Raw genomic sequence first — 15398 nt, forward strand, 5'->3', positions numbered from 1 at the left:
CAGAACCACAGCTGCCCAGAGTTGCCTTGAATTTAAATTTAATAAATAAATAAATAACAGGCAAGGTGTTATGAAATGATTACACTTTAGCTAAGTCTGAATTGAAGATATGTCTGGCCTTAACTAGAATTCCTTTTTTGAGTTCCTCTTTAATATTTGTTTCGCACAGTTCCTGATATGGTCTGGGAGCAAATATTGGGATGCCTCAAATCTGAACTGGCAGGTCCTCAAAGCGATGCCATGGGACTCTGTCAGAGGCCTTTATGCTGGCCTTGTTTATATTTACTGGAAACACTGATTCAGAGTCTAATGGAATCAGAACATGGACGTCATCCAACTCTACCTCCCTCTTTCTAGAGGAACACTGTAGAGCAGGGGTGTCCAAACTTGGGAACTTTAAGACTTGTGGACTTCAACTCCCAGAATTCCCCAGCCAGCATGGCTGGCTGGGGAATTCTGGGAGTTGAAGTCCACAAGTCTTAAAGTTCCCAAGTTTGGACACCCCTGCTGTAGAGGTTCTGAATGGTGGCTGGAGGCAACAGTGACCTATGGGTAAAGAGGTTAAATTAATTGAGAAGACTAAAGTACTTCTGGCTCTTGCATTAAAACCCAAGCAGTGCTGGATAGAGTTGAAAATACAGTTTCATAATTTGGAGTCTTCTGAGGCCTAATCTCTAACTAGTTCCACATAAACTGGTATCCATGCACTCACCCCTGCCTTTCTTACAAGTCTAACCATGTGAAACATGCTTCATATTACACAATTGGCTGTTGCATCACATTTATGTTACAAGACTCTGGGCACTGTCATCATGCAACCCCTTTATTGTGATAGCTGAACCAGCTTCCTATTTATTTTTTTAGTGAAGATATCAGAAACAACGCTTTCTTCTATATAAACCTGCCATCACCAAGGCTGTTGACAGAGAGGTCATGCTATGCTTCATCATCACAGAAGACTACCTAGCTAGGGTCAGGACAGAAGGGTTTTCATTTCTCGCTGGAGCTCCTTCCTCTCACTTGTTGACACAAATCTGTCCTGGATCCTTTTGGATCGCCTTAATAAAGCTTAGAGAATTCATTCTACTAATAAAGATGCTGGACTGGAAACAGGAAAAGCTGAGCTCTGTCCTGGCTTAGGCACAAAAGCCAGCTTGGCGATCTTAAGTTCATTCCTTCTCATTCCTAGGAAGAAGGCAATAGCAAACCACTTCCAAAAATATTGCCTAGAAAACCACATTTCCATTAAGCTCCATCAAAGGAATAAATAAAAATGAACCTCAGTGTTACTTTGATTAGTGCAAATAATTTGGTTTTATTGTTAATATTTATACAGAGAGAGAGAGAGAGAGAGAGCTATAGAAAAGAAAGCTATGTTTTAAATATACACTTTCCAGAACTACACCCCCCCCCCCAAAAGAAACAAACCTTTGCTGAGCTCTTTGACTTCCACAGAAGGGAAGAGCAGAAATCGAATATTTACGGAATATTCAGCTAACCGGGATCCGTGGTGAGGAACACTATAAAACACAATTCCCTGTGTGCTGTCCACTATGGGAGCCATTTCCGGGTCCATGGAAGCATCCAGCAGCATTTTCTTGACTAGGAGGCCTGAAAAGAAAAGCCTTCATGAAAAGGGATCAATGCAGGGCGGAGATGTACCTATTACAGAGATATAAAAGAGAAAATCACAATAGCAAATGAAATGCCAGTACGCGGTTATGTTTTAAACCTTGGTATATTTTATGATGAAGGACGTTTACACAATTATAGTCAAATGAAAATGGAGGTGTGATGATGATAACATGTATAAGTATATCTGAGTTAAAATACTTGAGTTAATATGAATTGTGGTTGATGACTGGGGAAGAGATGCACGGAAGTCTTTTGTAACCAACTGATACACCTTCTACAGTATGTAAAGAAGGAGGATTCTTTGTGTTGTGTTTGTTTTGAAAATAAAAAAAAATATTTTTTAAAAAAAAGAAAATCACTCTCCCACAACTCATTGAAGACGTTCTGGCTTGCTTTCTTTACAGAAAAGGAGGCTCAGTCCAACTTCCCTCCTCTAGAAAAGGAGGGCCTCTTTCTACAAGCCCCAGACCACCTCTACCAAGGACAAGAGATACCAAGTTGGCCATTAGCCCAGTCTGGTTATATGCAAACGGTACAGTTATTTAGAAGCTTTATATGGCCACCCATCTTAAGCAATTCTGGGCAGCTCACAGCAACTATAAAGCTAATAAATACATCAATCATAAAAACAATAAAAACTGTAAAACAAAAAACCTGCAACCTAAACGTGTCCCAAAGCAGGTTCAGTTATCCTTCTTTCATGCCTTCTATTATACAATCCCAGCACGTCAGTAAAATGGGAGATCCTTGAAGGAGATGGGAAGTGTGGAAACGTGACTAACAGACAGACAGACAGACAACAGACAGGCCTTAACAAGCAAATAAGCCAACTCTTAACAGCTTTCTAAAAGGCTAGAAGGATGGAGGGCCTGTGGTAAAACACCAGCAGGAGGGTATTCCACAGGGTAAGGGCAGCCATGGCAAAGGCATGCTTCTTAGGTCCCCCGGGATGGCAAGATTTCAAGGGGGGGGGACACGGGGTGTGCGCGCCCTATCTGGTTTAGTGGAAGGGGTGGATATTTTTAAGGAGAGGTGGTCCTGCAAATAACCAGATCCTGTGCCATGCAAAGTTGACAGAACATAGTATCTCTGGCACATGACATAATAGTGCATATCTTAAGGGAAGATGGACTATGTGTACAATTGTGTGTACAATTGTGACAGCTTCTATATATCCTTTCCTGTAAACTGCTGAATGCCAGGAACTAGGATCTTAATATTTTAGGATAACCTGAAAGCCGAATGCGCTGTATATAGTCTTCTAAAGTGCAACGGTCGAACAGTTCAATCCCTTGTAGAGAGTTTTGAAGGCTACAGAATAAAATCTGACGCCCCAGTAAGATGAAATGGGTCATACTGTGCCTCCTGGTAGACAACGTAAAAGCAGTCACATTCAAAAATAATATAGCTTTCTTTTCCAAATCCTTCATGAATCGCTCTGCTTGGCTTTCAGACAAACAGCTATGAAAGTGCAGAAACAGACTGAGGGGATGGAGGCACTTTAAGTCACATCTAGAAAGCCCATGGGCACTGTGGAATTAATATGATATTTTTAGATAGAACCATTCCAAATCAGTGCATGTGAAATCTTAGCTTCTCCATTCATTTTTAAGAGGTGGTGAGTTATTGAGGAACAAGGGTTTGCTGGAAGGTGATCTCATGTTTTGACAGATATATGGTGGATTGCCTCCTGTGCCAGAGGAAAGAGCCAAGGCCCAGAACTTGAAATGTCAGTACTCAGAGAACTACAAACAAATACACTGAAACAACTATAGGGGAAAAGCCATTACTAAAAGTTGCCTCCGTTTCCAATGGAATGGATGTGGGAACAAGCAAGAGGTTATAGAGAGGTAACCAATTTACTATGTATTCGTTGGTTTATTAAATGGTCAAGGTAAGCTTAGTTTCTAGATATTGTTTCCTGGCTAAACATGATGCTTTAAGGACACATAAATTTAATTCATCGATGCTTTCATTATGCCCCCAGGCCCCACAATACTTCAGCAGACACTTTGGAAACCATAAGAAAGGGCTTAGAGGGGATGAGTATTCAAAGAGATGCTTACCATCCTGTCATGCTTGAAAAGGAAATCTACCAACAGAGTGTATTGGAACACATGAAGGGTCTAGGTTGTGTTAGCAGTGCAGTTAGGAAATAAAAGAGTGCCAAAAATTAAAGGAAGTTGGGCTCATTAAAGTTTGAATACATACACACTAAAGAGGCAGATAGCAACACTCCATAGTATCGGTGGAGAAGAAAGTCGGTAACTATTCATCCATGTAAGGTTTAAGACTGTTTTCTGACAAGCTAAAAATCAGAATTTTCAGTAGAAAGCTACTGGAAATCCACAAACAGCACTTTAAACGTTCACTAATGACTGAAAACACACCACATCTAAACACATATCCCATGCACTACTATTATTGTAAATCCACACGGGGATTGCTTTCTATGGGGCTCAAATGAATCTATGAGCATTGCCTTCGAATGGAAGCAAGGTACTATATTTACAGGGCTAACAAGCTTGAAAAGGTTTGTTTTAAAGTTGATACAGAAGACAATGAATTTACCGCCCATGCTATGCGACAGCCATATGAGAGGCCTGTCTCCAATCCCAGCAGCTCTTAGTTTCTTCAGAAGCTCAGTACTTCGATATGCAAGAGATTCTCTGCAGATGAGACAGCAAAGAAAGCAAGAGAGGCAGATATAACAAGGCAGCATATTCTGAAGAATCGGGTTATTTCTTGGCAGCTTTACTCACATTTCCTTAAACTCAGCTTGTCTCCATAAATGCTACCCCCACCCCACCCAATAGCATCCTACTGAAAATGTTGGCATGTTTTAGGGCAGCAATTCTGAAACTTTTCTTATAAGTAAATCAATATCCCCTATTACTAAAAGCTTTAAGAACAGTGTCCCCCAACCTTGGCAATTTTAAGACGGTGATCTTCAAGTGCTAAAATACTTACCAATGGCCAGGCTATCTGGGAATTCTGGGAGCTGAACTCCACAAATCTTAAACTTACCAAGGTTAGAAGATCACCACAAAAAACAGGTGTCTAAACTCAGTGCTTGTTAGTACTACAAAACAGTTGACGTTTCAAACAGATCTCATGAGACTCTAATTTAATTAAAAACATAAACAATTACTATGGAATCACTAGATTTCATCAGATTTAAGCATGATTAGTGAGATTTCGGGTGGAATGCCAAGGTCTGATGCAAGAATATTTTTAAAAAACCTTAGATTCCATGATCTTGCAGTTTCTGGCTGTACAATATTTGCTTTAAATCAAATCTTGCTTAAAATAATGGTTAGCATCCACATAATCAAATCAATATGCCGTATTTCACATATACATACAGAATATATACAGAATCTTAGAACATGTTTTCCGCTATGCACAAGAGATTTTGACTGATATGTAAAACACAATATTTAAAAGTCATGTCACAAACATGGAAATTAATGCATTACTTAATATTTTAAGTAAGTATTCAAAGTACATATTTAACATCCCTTGTTATTAATCAGCTATTTAACAAATCTTTAGATTAATATGAATATCAAAGAATCACTATTCCAAATACTGCATTAAGTCAGCAGCTACAGTATTATCCAAGTTTCCTTTCGGTGCAATTGAAGGAGCAATTTTGACAGCACATAATCAAACTATCTGGGACAAAAAAAATCACGGTTTTGGGAATATCAAGTCTCCCTACATATTCTTCAGGGAGCAACCACTATCTATGTATGTGGTTGCATTAGGAGTATATTGAAAAGTGTTTGACAAGATTATAACAATTCTGCCAAAGTTTATTCAATTTCGTTAAATAAAGTTAAATTTTGTTAAACAAAACATGGATTAATGCAAAGAATGAATCCACCTAAATATTTTAAGACTGATTTTAGTATACATCTAGATCAGGTATACAACGGAATCGGTTTTGATCTTGATCAATCCTGGCAGGGCTCTTTAAGAGTTTACATAATACGATCAATCTGTTATTTTAATCAAACTGCAGGTATGAATTTAGACTGCTCACAATGCAATAAACATAAATAAATGTAACATTAGTGTTAAGTATTAATGTAACATTGTTAATACATAAGCATTATATTCACATCTAAAATGTACAAGATGATGTGTACAAAAGCATAACAGTTTTAGGTTTCTACTCCTATTCCTTACCTGTAGCTCTCTACGGGACATTTGGTTCGCCAGTCACTAAGGTGGGTATCATATTCCACAGAAATAATTCTAAGAGATGGGCAGTCAGATGCCAACCAAGTCTAAATTTAGAATACACGAAAACAAGACAGAAAACGATTGTGTTCAGGTAAGTGTTTAGGCTTCAGGTACTGCACTGAAGACCAGATATATATATTTTCAAGCGAGACGAGTGAATCAGGGGAGTAAACTATGATTGCAGCGCATACCATCTAAAGCGACTTGCTAGCAGTATCTATTGCCTTAATTTCAGCAACACAGCATTAGTCTTATAAACAACCATTGTGCCTTAAATCCATAAATATAGGGCCAAAGTTTTTATTTTATTCTTCTAGGAGATAATGTTACTACGGTATCATTCTGTTTGGTGGATCCCTACCAATTAATCAAAGCCTCTGCATTTGGATATGTTAGCAGGCTTCAAAACATATTTTAGAAAAGATCAAACTGTCACTTATGACTTGTTATTCTTCTAACAGCAACGTAAAGCAGAAATCAAGGAAATGATACCTTTTCTCAGTACAAGTATAGTAAAAGGAAAAAAGAAAATGCTTTATCGGGAGAGAATCTTGATGTACATGTACAGTATTGTCATGGATTTGTCAAAAACAGATCATGCCAGACTAATCTTATTGCATTCTTTGATAATGTGACAAAATTAGTGGACCAGAAGAATGCCGTTGATATAGTTTACTTGGACTTCAGTAAGGCAAGGTAGACCATAACCTACTAGATCAGGGGTGGGGAACTGTGGCTCTTTTGCGACTTGTGGACTTCAACTCCCAGAATTCCAGAACCAACATAGCTGCCTCAGGAATTCTGGGAGTTGAAGTCCACAAGTCGCAAAAGAGCCACAGTTCCCCACCCCTGTACTAGATAAAGTAGAAGAATGTGGGTTAGACAGCATCACCACCAGATGGATTCGTAACTGGTTGACCAACCGTCCTCAACATGTAGTCCTCAATGGAACTGCATCTTCATGGAGGGAAGTATGCAGTGGAGTACCCCAAGGCTCTGTTTTAGGCCCAGTACTCTTCAACATCTTCATCAATGATTTGGATGAGGGAATAAATGGGGAACTCATCAAATTTGCAGATGACACCAAGCTGGCAGGAATAGCCAACACTCCAGAAGATAGGCTTAAGATACAGAAGGATCTTGACAAACTTGAACATTGGGCACTATGTAATAAAATGAAATTCAATGGTGAAAAGAGTAAGGTTCTACATTTAGGCAACAAAAACGGAATGCACAGGTACAGTATAGGTGGTACCGTGCTCAATAGTAGTAACTGTGAGAGGGATCTTGGAGTTCTAGTGGACAACCATTTAAATATGAGCCAGCAGTGTGCAGCAGCTGCCAAAAAAGCCAACACAGTTCTAGGCTGCATCAACAGAGGGATAGAATCAAGATCACGTGAAGTGTTAATACCACTTTATAATGCCTTGGTAAGGCCACACTTGGAATACTGCATTCAGTTCTGGTCGCCACGATGTAAAAAAGATGTGGAGACTCTAGAAAGAGTGCAGAGAAGAGCAACAAAGATGATTAGGGGACTGGAGACTAAAACATATGAAGAACGGTTGCAGGAACTGGGTATGTCTAGCTTAAGAGAAAGAAGGACTAGGGGAGACATGATAGCAGTGTTCCAATATCTCAGGGGTTGCCACAAAGAAGAGGGGGTCAAGCTATTCTCCAAGGCACCTGTGGACAGAACAAGAAGCAATGGGTGGAAACTAATCAAGGAGAGAAGCAATTTAGAACTGAGGAGGAATTTCCTGACAGTGAGAACAATTAATCAGTGGAACAGCTTGCCTCCAGAAGTTGTGAATGCCCCAACACTGGAAGTCTTTAAGAAGATGTTGGATAGCCATTTGTCTGGAACGGTATAGGGTTTCCTGCCTAGGCAGGGGGTTGGACTAGAAGACCTCCAAGGTCCCTTCCAACTCTACTATTGTATTATTGTATTATTGTATTATTGTATAGTAAGCAAATAAGTGTTGTGTTGCTGATTAAATAGATATAACTGAATAAAAAGCTGTTCACACAAATGCTGCTGTTTGTTAGTATTTTTTAAATTGATTTTCTATGAAATACATTTCTTAGTGCTTAATAAACATCGTGTTCTCTGAGTATTTAATTTGCTTAACAATACAGATTTACGTTTTTAATCTCCACCCCTTTTTCCCCCAACCATTGGTAAAATAGATTCCATGTTTGATAATATTCTACATCTTCTTTCTGTTTAATTTTCAATGTCAATCTATCCATTTCTGCACAATCTAGTATCTTCCTGATTATCTCTTCATCTGCCCGTATATCTTTGTTGTTCCAATATTGTGCTGTCTGTTATTTATGCAATAACATGAATAGGGAGGAACTGAAGAAAAACAATAGGGAAAAAATGAAATATTGGGGTGTACAAACTGAAGTTGAACACTTATGGAAAAAGATATGAATTGTTAAAGCAATCGTAATTAGAGCCTCAGAGCAATAAGTAGAGGGCTTTCTTGATATCTGGCAATATTGAATCTATGGAACCCAAATAACCTAACTTTACAAAAAAAAAACATCCATCCTGCTTGGAATTGCCTATAGTCTTAAATGCAATTTTAATAATTCTTAGGTTCTTGGTTAGGACTTATTAAGTTTCTTCCCGTCTTAGACTGTAGATTACTCACACATCGCCATCATTATCATCATCAAACAGTTTCAACAGCAACCAGTGACCAGGACTGCTGTTGCTAAACTATGCAGTCATAAAATGTGATATCACGGGACCTCCTCGCTTAGCGACAACAATCCTGGCAGTCCTGGTTCCTGTTGTAACTCAAGAGATGTGGTTAATGATTCTTACTTTTGGCCAACATTCACTGTAGTCATCTTCCGCATCCATGTCCCTCTCATCTGCAGACTGCTCAAGGTCCTGTTGTCTCCATGTTTTAAATGCTGCTCCCAAAAGGCCATGAACAAAAAGGACATCAGCTTTAATGGGCTCACTGGTAGAAAGAAGTGGTAAAGAAAAATCCATTATTAATTAGAGTATCTAAGTCAGTGTTTCTCAAACTTGGTGACTTTAAGTCCTGTGGACTTCAACTCCCAGATTCTGGGAGTTGAAGTCCACAGGACTTAAAGTCACCAAGTTTGAGAAACACTGATCTAAGTCAACAGGCTGCTTGGGAACCCCTGGAATTCTAGTCTGTGCATCTTAAAGCTGCCAAGATTGAAAAATACTTATCTAGGCAAAGAATTTACTCTCAAATAAATGCAATAATTCCTATCCCATCTCCACTAAAATTATTAGTAATGGTAGGGACAAAAAACTGATGGAATTATTCTAAATTAGATTCCAGACAAGAGCGAGGAACCAAAGGTTGACTTATATCTCCTTTATTTTATGAGATGTAGTGATTCATTAGAAAGTTCCTTCCAAAATCTCAGATGTACTTTATTTTCTGCTCTGCTCTTCTTCAAGCTTTTTCTGCAGGCTCCTTTAGCCAATTGGACTCTGGACTTCTTTCTATCCATTGTCTGAAACTATTTTGTGCCCCTTAAGGTAAAGGTTCCCCTCGCACATGTGCTAATCATTCCCAGTGCTCATCCTGGTGCAGTGCTCGTTTCTGTTTCAAAGCGAAGAGCTAGCGCTGTCCGAAGACGTCTCCATGGTCATATGGTCAGCCGAAGGCACACGGAACGCTGTTACCTTCCCACCAAAGGTGGTTCTTATTTTTCTACTTGCATTTTTACATGCTTTCGAACTGCTAGGTTGGCAGAAGCTTGGACAAGTAATGGGAACTCACCATTACACGGCACTAGGGATTCGAACCGCTGAACTGCTGACCTTTCTGATCAACAAGCTCAGCATCTTAGCCACTGAGCCACTACGTCCCTTTTGTGCCCCTTAGCAAGGTGTTAATCTTAGCTAAATTACATCTTTCCCTTCTCTCTGTTATTAATTTTCAAAGGCTTAACTTTCTCAAGACTGTAGACTAGGTCTCTCACAACACACTGCTGTCTTGAAGGCTTGAATGTTATGAATAATGTACAGTATTAGCATCCTAATGGTAGTCCACAATATTGTAGGTTGTTCCCAGTGGTGGGTTCTGGATCCCAGTGCAACCGGTATGGTGCAACGGGGCCCGGGGTCCACCACATGAATGTGTGCAGTGCGCGCGCACACACGTGCATGCGTACTTACCGTCTGCGACACCTCCATGACACTCCAGCTGCTTGGTGGAGCGTCGTGCAGATGCCATACGCTCCATGCGTGTAAGCTCTGAAGAGCTCAAATACCGGTAAGGAGCGTGGGCGGGTGGGCCCTCCGGAGCACCGTACCGGAACGTTACCCGTTGCTCCTGGGAGACACCGGTACGCCCTTTCCAGGGCCTACCGGTCATAACCCATCACTGGTTGTTCTCAATCATAAACCACAATTTGAACTGGCAACTCAGTCATTAAGAAAAACTGTTGCTAAGTGAAACCATGTCTGTGCTTATGATATTGCTTTACAGATCTGTAAATGTGAGGATTGGATGTAAAGTCACTTTTTCATCACTATGTAACTGCGAATAACGAGAGTCACTAAACAAGGACTATTTGTAGTATATTTATAATGCCCCTGAAACAAACATAAAGCCAAAGCAATTTACACATGTTGACAAACATCTATGATATTTGTGCAAAAGATTTTGTCCTGCTTTTAAATTATTTGATCCATGCTGTGCATACCAAGAGCTACCTAAGGTTGAAAACATTTGCTGTCTATGCACCCAGGCAATATTGCAAATCTGATTGCGTTTATAACATTTTCCTTCCACTCACAATAAAAGGAAGGGGAAACAGAAAGAAAAAACTTCTCCCTGCACAAACCATTCCTCAGGCCAAACTCTTAAATCTACCGGAATACATGGTTACAGCAGCATTTGATGATTCATTAGTCAGTCTCTTACAACTGGATGTCTGAATCACCTCCACTGCAAACAATGGGCTGCATCAGTAGATCAAATCATGCTAAACTGTGGTTACAAACAAGCCTGAATTACAAAACAGGCTTAATATAAGAGATAAGAGCTTGCTTACTTGGTTCGACATTGTGGGTGTAAAATGTATACACCATCTGGGTACTTTTCTTGCACCACTTCCCTGTCCAGATTAGCCAAGGCTCTCGCAGCGTGAGAGGATTCCATGACACGTGGAGACTTCATCATAGCTGCTAGTATAGAAACCCATCCTAGCATTGAATTAAAATAAAACATTGGGGTCATTGTTACCTACTCGTATGCTTTATTAATGAAGGTACATTTAATATAAGTAATAAATATGTAGGAAAGTACGGTACTATATAGATTGACTGCTTTTCACCACATTTTCTCTGGCAATTCTCTGCAAAATTATTTGTTAGCAACTGGAAGTCTAAAAATTTAATTTCTCCTGTTCATGTTTGAGGATATGGTGTAAGACTGATTATAACCAATAATTCATGCAGGAATATCAACAGGCAGGCAGGCAGGCGGGCAGGCATGCCACCCTATGAGTAAGAGGTATACTGTCTACTCAAACTTTCTGCTATAAAAACCCCTCCAGAAATAAACAGTCATCCTGTCAGGAAAGCCTTTGTTTTAATCATTCATCTGTTTGATTCATTAATTCCTTCCGTTTCTTGAGATGAATCCTGAATAGAAAAATGTACTGCCTCACTAACTTTAGAAGTGTAAGTAGTTTCTGATCACTTCCTTTTTTCCAAAGATGAATTCAATATACACCCATGTATAGTTTCTATACTATGCTCAACCAATGAGAATATATATTTGACTAACTGAATGAATTGCCTGGAATATTAAATAATTAAATCCCAACTCTAAAGTATTGATTTCCAAAACCCTATAACTCTTGTAAGGAAAAAAAAAAATCACAAGACAAAATATTGTAATAATTCTTTCCCAATTAACAACAAAGGCATTTGCTATTACCTGCACGTGTTATGGATGCATGAAGACGTTCGTCGAGTGCCATATTTCCAATTATGTGAATGATACTTCTTTGTATTTTGTGAGAATCTCTATGGAGGTGATACAACTTTTGCAGCAGTTGAAGTCCCTTGTTTGCTTCAATTTTATTACAATGGCTAGGGATCTGAAATGATACGGGAATTGCAATGACGAGCTGTACTTGAATGGTGTGCAAATGAAGTATAAAATTATTTCATGCCCAAAGAGTCACGGGGATTATCCGGACGCTGAAATAAAATTAAAAGTGACACTCTCTACATGGGGCTTCCCTTGAAATGCACTCGGAGACTACAGTTGGTCCAGAATGCGGCCGCGCGGGTGATTATGGGGAGCACCAGGTACTCCCACGTGACACCACACCTGCGCGAGCTGCACTGGCTTCCTGTGGTCTATCGAGTGCGTTTCAAGGTTTTGATTACGATCTTTAAAGCGCTCCATGGCTCAGGACCTAGTTACCTCCGGGACCGTATTCTGCCCCATACATCCCTACGACCTATTCGCTCGCACAGAGAGGGACTTCTCCAGGTGCCGTCCACTAGACAATGTCATGGGGCGGCGCCTAGGAGCAGAGCCTTCTCTGTGGCGGGCCCAGCCCTGTGGAATGACCTCCCCCCGGATATTAGGACCACTACAGACCTCCGCTCCTTCCGTGTTAAGCTCAAGACCCACCTTTTTCAAATATCTGGCCTGGCCCAACCATAACTTCGTTACGCTCCTGAGGGGTTTTTAATTCAGCAATTTTATTTAGGGGATTTTAAACTGTGTTTTAACTGTGTTTTTAGCTGTGTTTATTGTCTTTCACTTGCAGGTCTACTCTCCTCCATGCACAAATGTAATTGTCCTTGTTTTTTCGTATGTATGTGTGTCCTATGTGTATTTTATCTTTTTGACTGTACGCCGCCCCGAGTCCTTCGGGAGAGGGTTGCGGCTAATCAAATAAAATTTGATTTGATTTTGATTTGACTTGAGAATGCCTACACTGTCTCCATATTTATATGGGGTATTTATAATTATCTAGTTTGTATATTGTTTTATTGTGGTCTGTACACCGCCCTGAGTCCCTTTGGGGAGAGGGGGCGGTCTATAAATTTAATAAATAAATAAATAAATAGCAGTACCGTTTTATTTCCTCATAACATGACTTAAGTAGAGAATAGTGCCTACACATTTTACAATCTGTCTTGGGTTTTTAACAAGGCTTGAGCAGGGATTTTCTCTTCATGCCTTTACCTTGAGTCTGAGAGGGCTGCAAATAGCTGAGTTCAACTGTTTAGCGGCAAGTGTGGGTAGAGGCAGAACTCAGAATAGCGCTAAAATTAACTGGTTTGATTAAAAGGCTCATTCATTTAAGAGGAAAACATTTCTTTCTTCTATTTTAAAATGAAAACCATAACCTATTATCATGAAAAATATGAATGATGTCCAAACTCTTTGATCTTATTTTCAGCTTGTTGTCACTACTGAGATCCAAAGAGAGCTACAGGCCCAGACTGAGAAATCTCAGGCTAGGTGTTTCTGCTGCGTTACCTTGGAATGTTCCACTAAAGCTTGCAGACAGAAGAGTTCCACTGTCTTTGCTGGTATGGTACTAAGGCTTTCACAATATGGAAGCCCATTACCTCCAAAACACCATAAGCCTCCCTGGAAGAAAAACAAGTTGGGAATTAATTTCAGAACAACAGAAGGAACAATGTGAAGTTTGTTTATAACAACATTTCTGTAACAATGTGTAGAGTTTTGCATTTGTTTTATGAATTAAACACCAAGAGTACAGTGTACTCTAATGGGTCAAAGGAAACAAGAGATCATGTCTCACTTTACAGAAAAGATGCTATAACTGAACCATATTAAAAATACTGACCAGCAAGACAGAAGTATCACTATCATAACAGTCATTGGAGCCTTCTTGCTACTAACTTTATTTTCCAGGCAAATTACTCAAAAGGGATATGAAAATTTAATATTTTTTAAAGAAACATTTTATTATTCTGAAGCCAACATTTTTCCAGTAAATAAATCCCAATAAGAATTTATTCCGCATTATCAGTTAATTCAAGGAACTGATATAACTGTAATATGTAATCAGCTGGAAACAAGCAAATATTACCATCTTCTCATTCCTGCTGGCTCAAACTAACCTTCTAAATTAGAAACTTATTGGAAAGACAGAATAACAGTTGAATTCGTCTTCAGTTTACTTGAGAAGTAAAAATCAAAGTATAAAATCATGGTATCCAATATTGCATTTTCCACCTTCAAATATATTCAGAGACTACGCCACTTTTCATATCGAGGATTTACTAATTTATCTCTGGCTTCATAGGCCGACAAATCAAAGACCCACCATGGTGTACAAAGCTAAAATACTGTAAAAATGCAAACTAAAACTGGAATCACAAATACAATACGTTAAGGAAGAAACGCACAAATAGAATGCCAGTTCTAAGTACCCAGTTGACTAGAATATTGAACTCTGAAGTTTTGAGAATATACCTTTTGGGCAGCTATGGTCTGGCTGCTTTCTCTTAAAGCTAAAGAAGTAAAATACTGTACGCACTGGTCAAGATCTGTTTGAGGTAAAGATACCAGTAGCAGTCGAAGTTCATCTTCTAAGCAACAAGTCTGAAATATGAAACCACAAACATTCCTGTTATTGTATCTTGTTGATGAATGACTCACATAAAGTTTTTATCGTATGAAGCAACATGAGTTTTAGTCTATAAAGTTCCAGATTAGGGGTGCAATCCTTTTCTGTTGAGACCATATTCCTTCAAGCATAATCTGATTAGGGAAGTATGCCTAAAGTGAAACCAGAGGATACTGCACAGACATAAAGTAACTCCTAACAATCACCTAGCTAACTATTTCTCTCTCTGTTTTGCTCAAATAGCAATTCTTGTGACATATGAAGGATAATTCACATAGTAAACTGAGCTGTTGTCTTGAAAAGGGTATTTGAAATTAACTAAGAACTATATCATATCATAAGGCAGGATGGACAACACTATGCAGCCTGAGATTCTCCTGCCAACATTCAGCAGCAAAATGACCAAATTTCTGTGGCACAATTTCAGGTCAGTTTTAGTTGTTTTAGGTTAGGGCTATGACATTCATTGGAAGCAGTTCAAAAGAAGTCCTGTGGAAAGCAGCTGCAATCACAGACATGAACTGAGTTTCTATTTCTTGTTCCGGAGTATCTCTTCTGAATTAAATCCAAAGTGTGGCACAGACAGATTTTAGAGGGTTTTCAGAATGTGAATCGGTAGAGCTTGCCTCTCAGAGTCTTTAATTTCTCCATATATTGATATCTTCAACTCCTGTGCATGGGAAAGGCAGTAGTCCTGAGTCCTCTCACTGCAATTCCCATTCTTACACTCCACAAGGCCAAGTCTGGGGTTTTAAGATCATGACTTCCATTACTATGCTTCCAGTGAACTCCTACTCAGGGAAATGGGACAACTTGCCACAGCCAACTCATTGCAGCCAACCCATGGCCAACTCGACAGGGGAAACTCACTGTCG

At 39.4% G+C, this 15398-nt stretch overlaps 1 protein-coding gene across 4 annotated transcripts in view; it reads right to left on the reverse strand.

Annotated features, from left to right (window-relative positions):
* Nucleotides 1–15398, reverse strand: part of SERAC1 (serine active site containing 1) — a 30694-nt gene that overhangs the window by 4087 nt on the left and 11209 nt on the right. For all 4 annotated transcript variants that reach the window (XM_081941252.1, XM_081941251.1, XM_081941253.1 and 1 more), the window contains exons 8-15: nt 14370–14498; nt 13404–13517; nt 11838–12000; nt 10948–11098; nt 8726–8867; nt 5830–5930; nt 4207–4304; nt 1429–1611 (exon numbers count right to left, since the gene is read on the reverse strand). In XM_081941252.1, coding sequence (XP_081797378.1) covers nt 1429–1611; nt 4207–4304; nt 5830–5930; nt 8726–8867; nt 10948–11098; nt 11838–12000; nt 13404–13517; nt 14370–14498 — 1081 coding nt within the window. The remainder of the gene's footprint in view (nt 1–1428; nt 1612–4206; nt 4305–5829; nt 5931–8725; nt 8868–10947; nt 11099–11837; nt 12001–13403; nt 13518–14369; nt 14499–15398) is intronic.

Source organism: Natrix helvetica, assembly GCF_964273705.1.
Source record: "Natrix helvetica genome assembly, chromosome: 2".
Taxonomy (NCBI): domain Eukaryota; kingdom Metazoa; phylum Chordata; class Lepidosauria; order Squamata; family Natricidae; genus Natrix; species Natrix helvetica.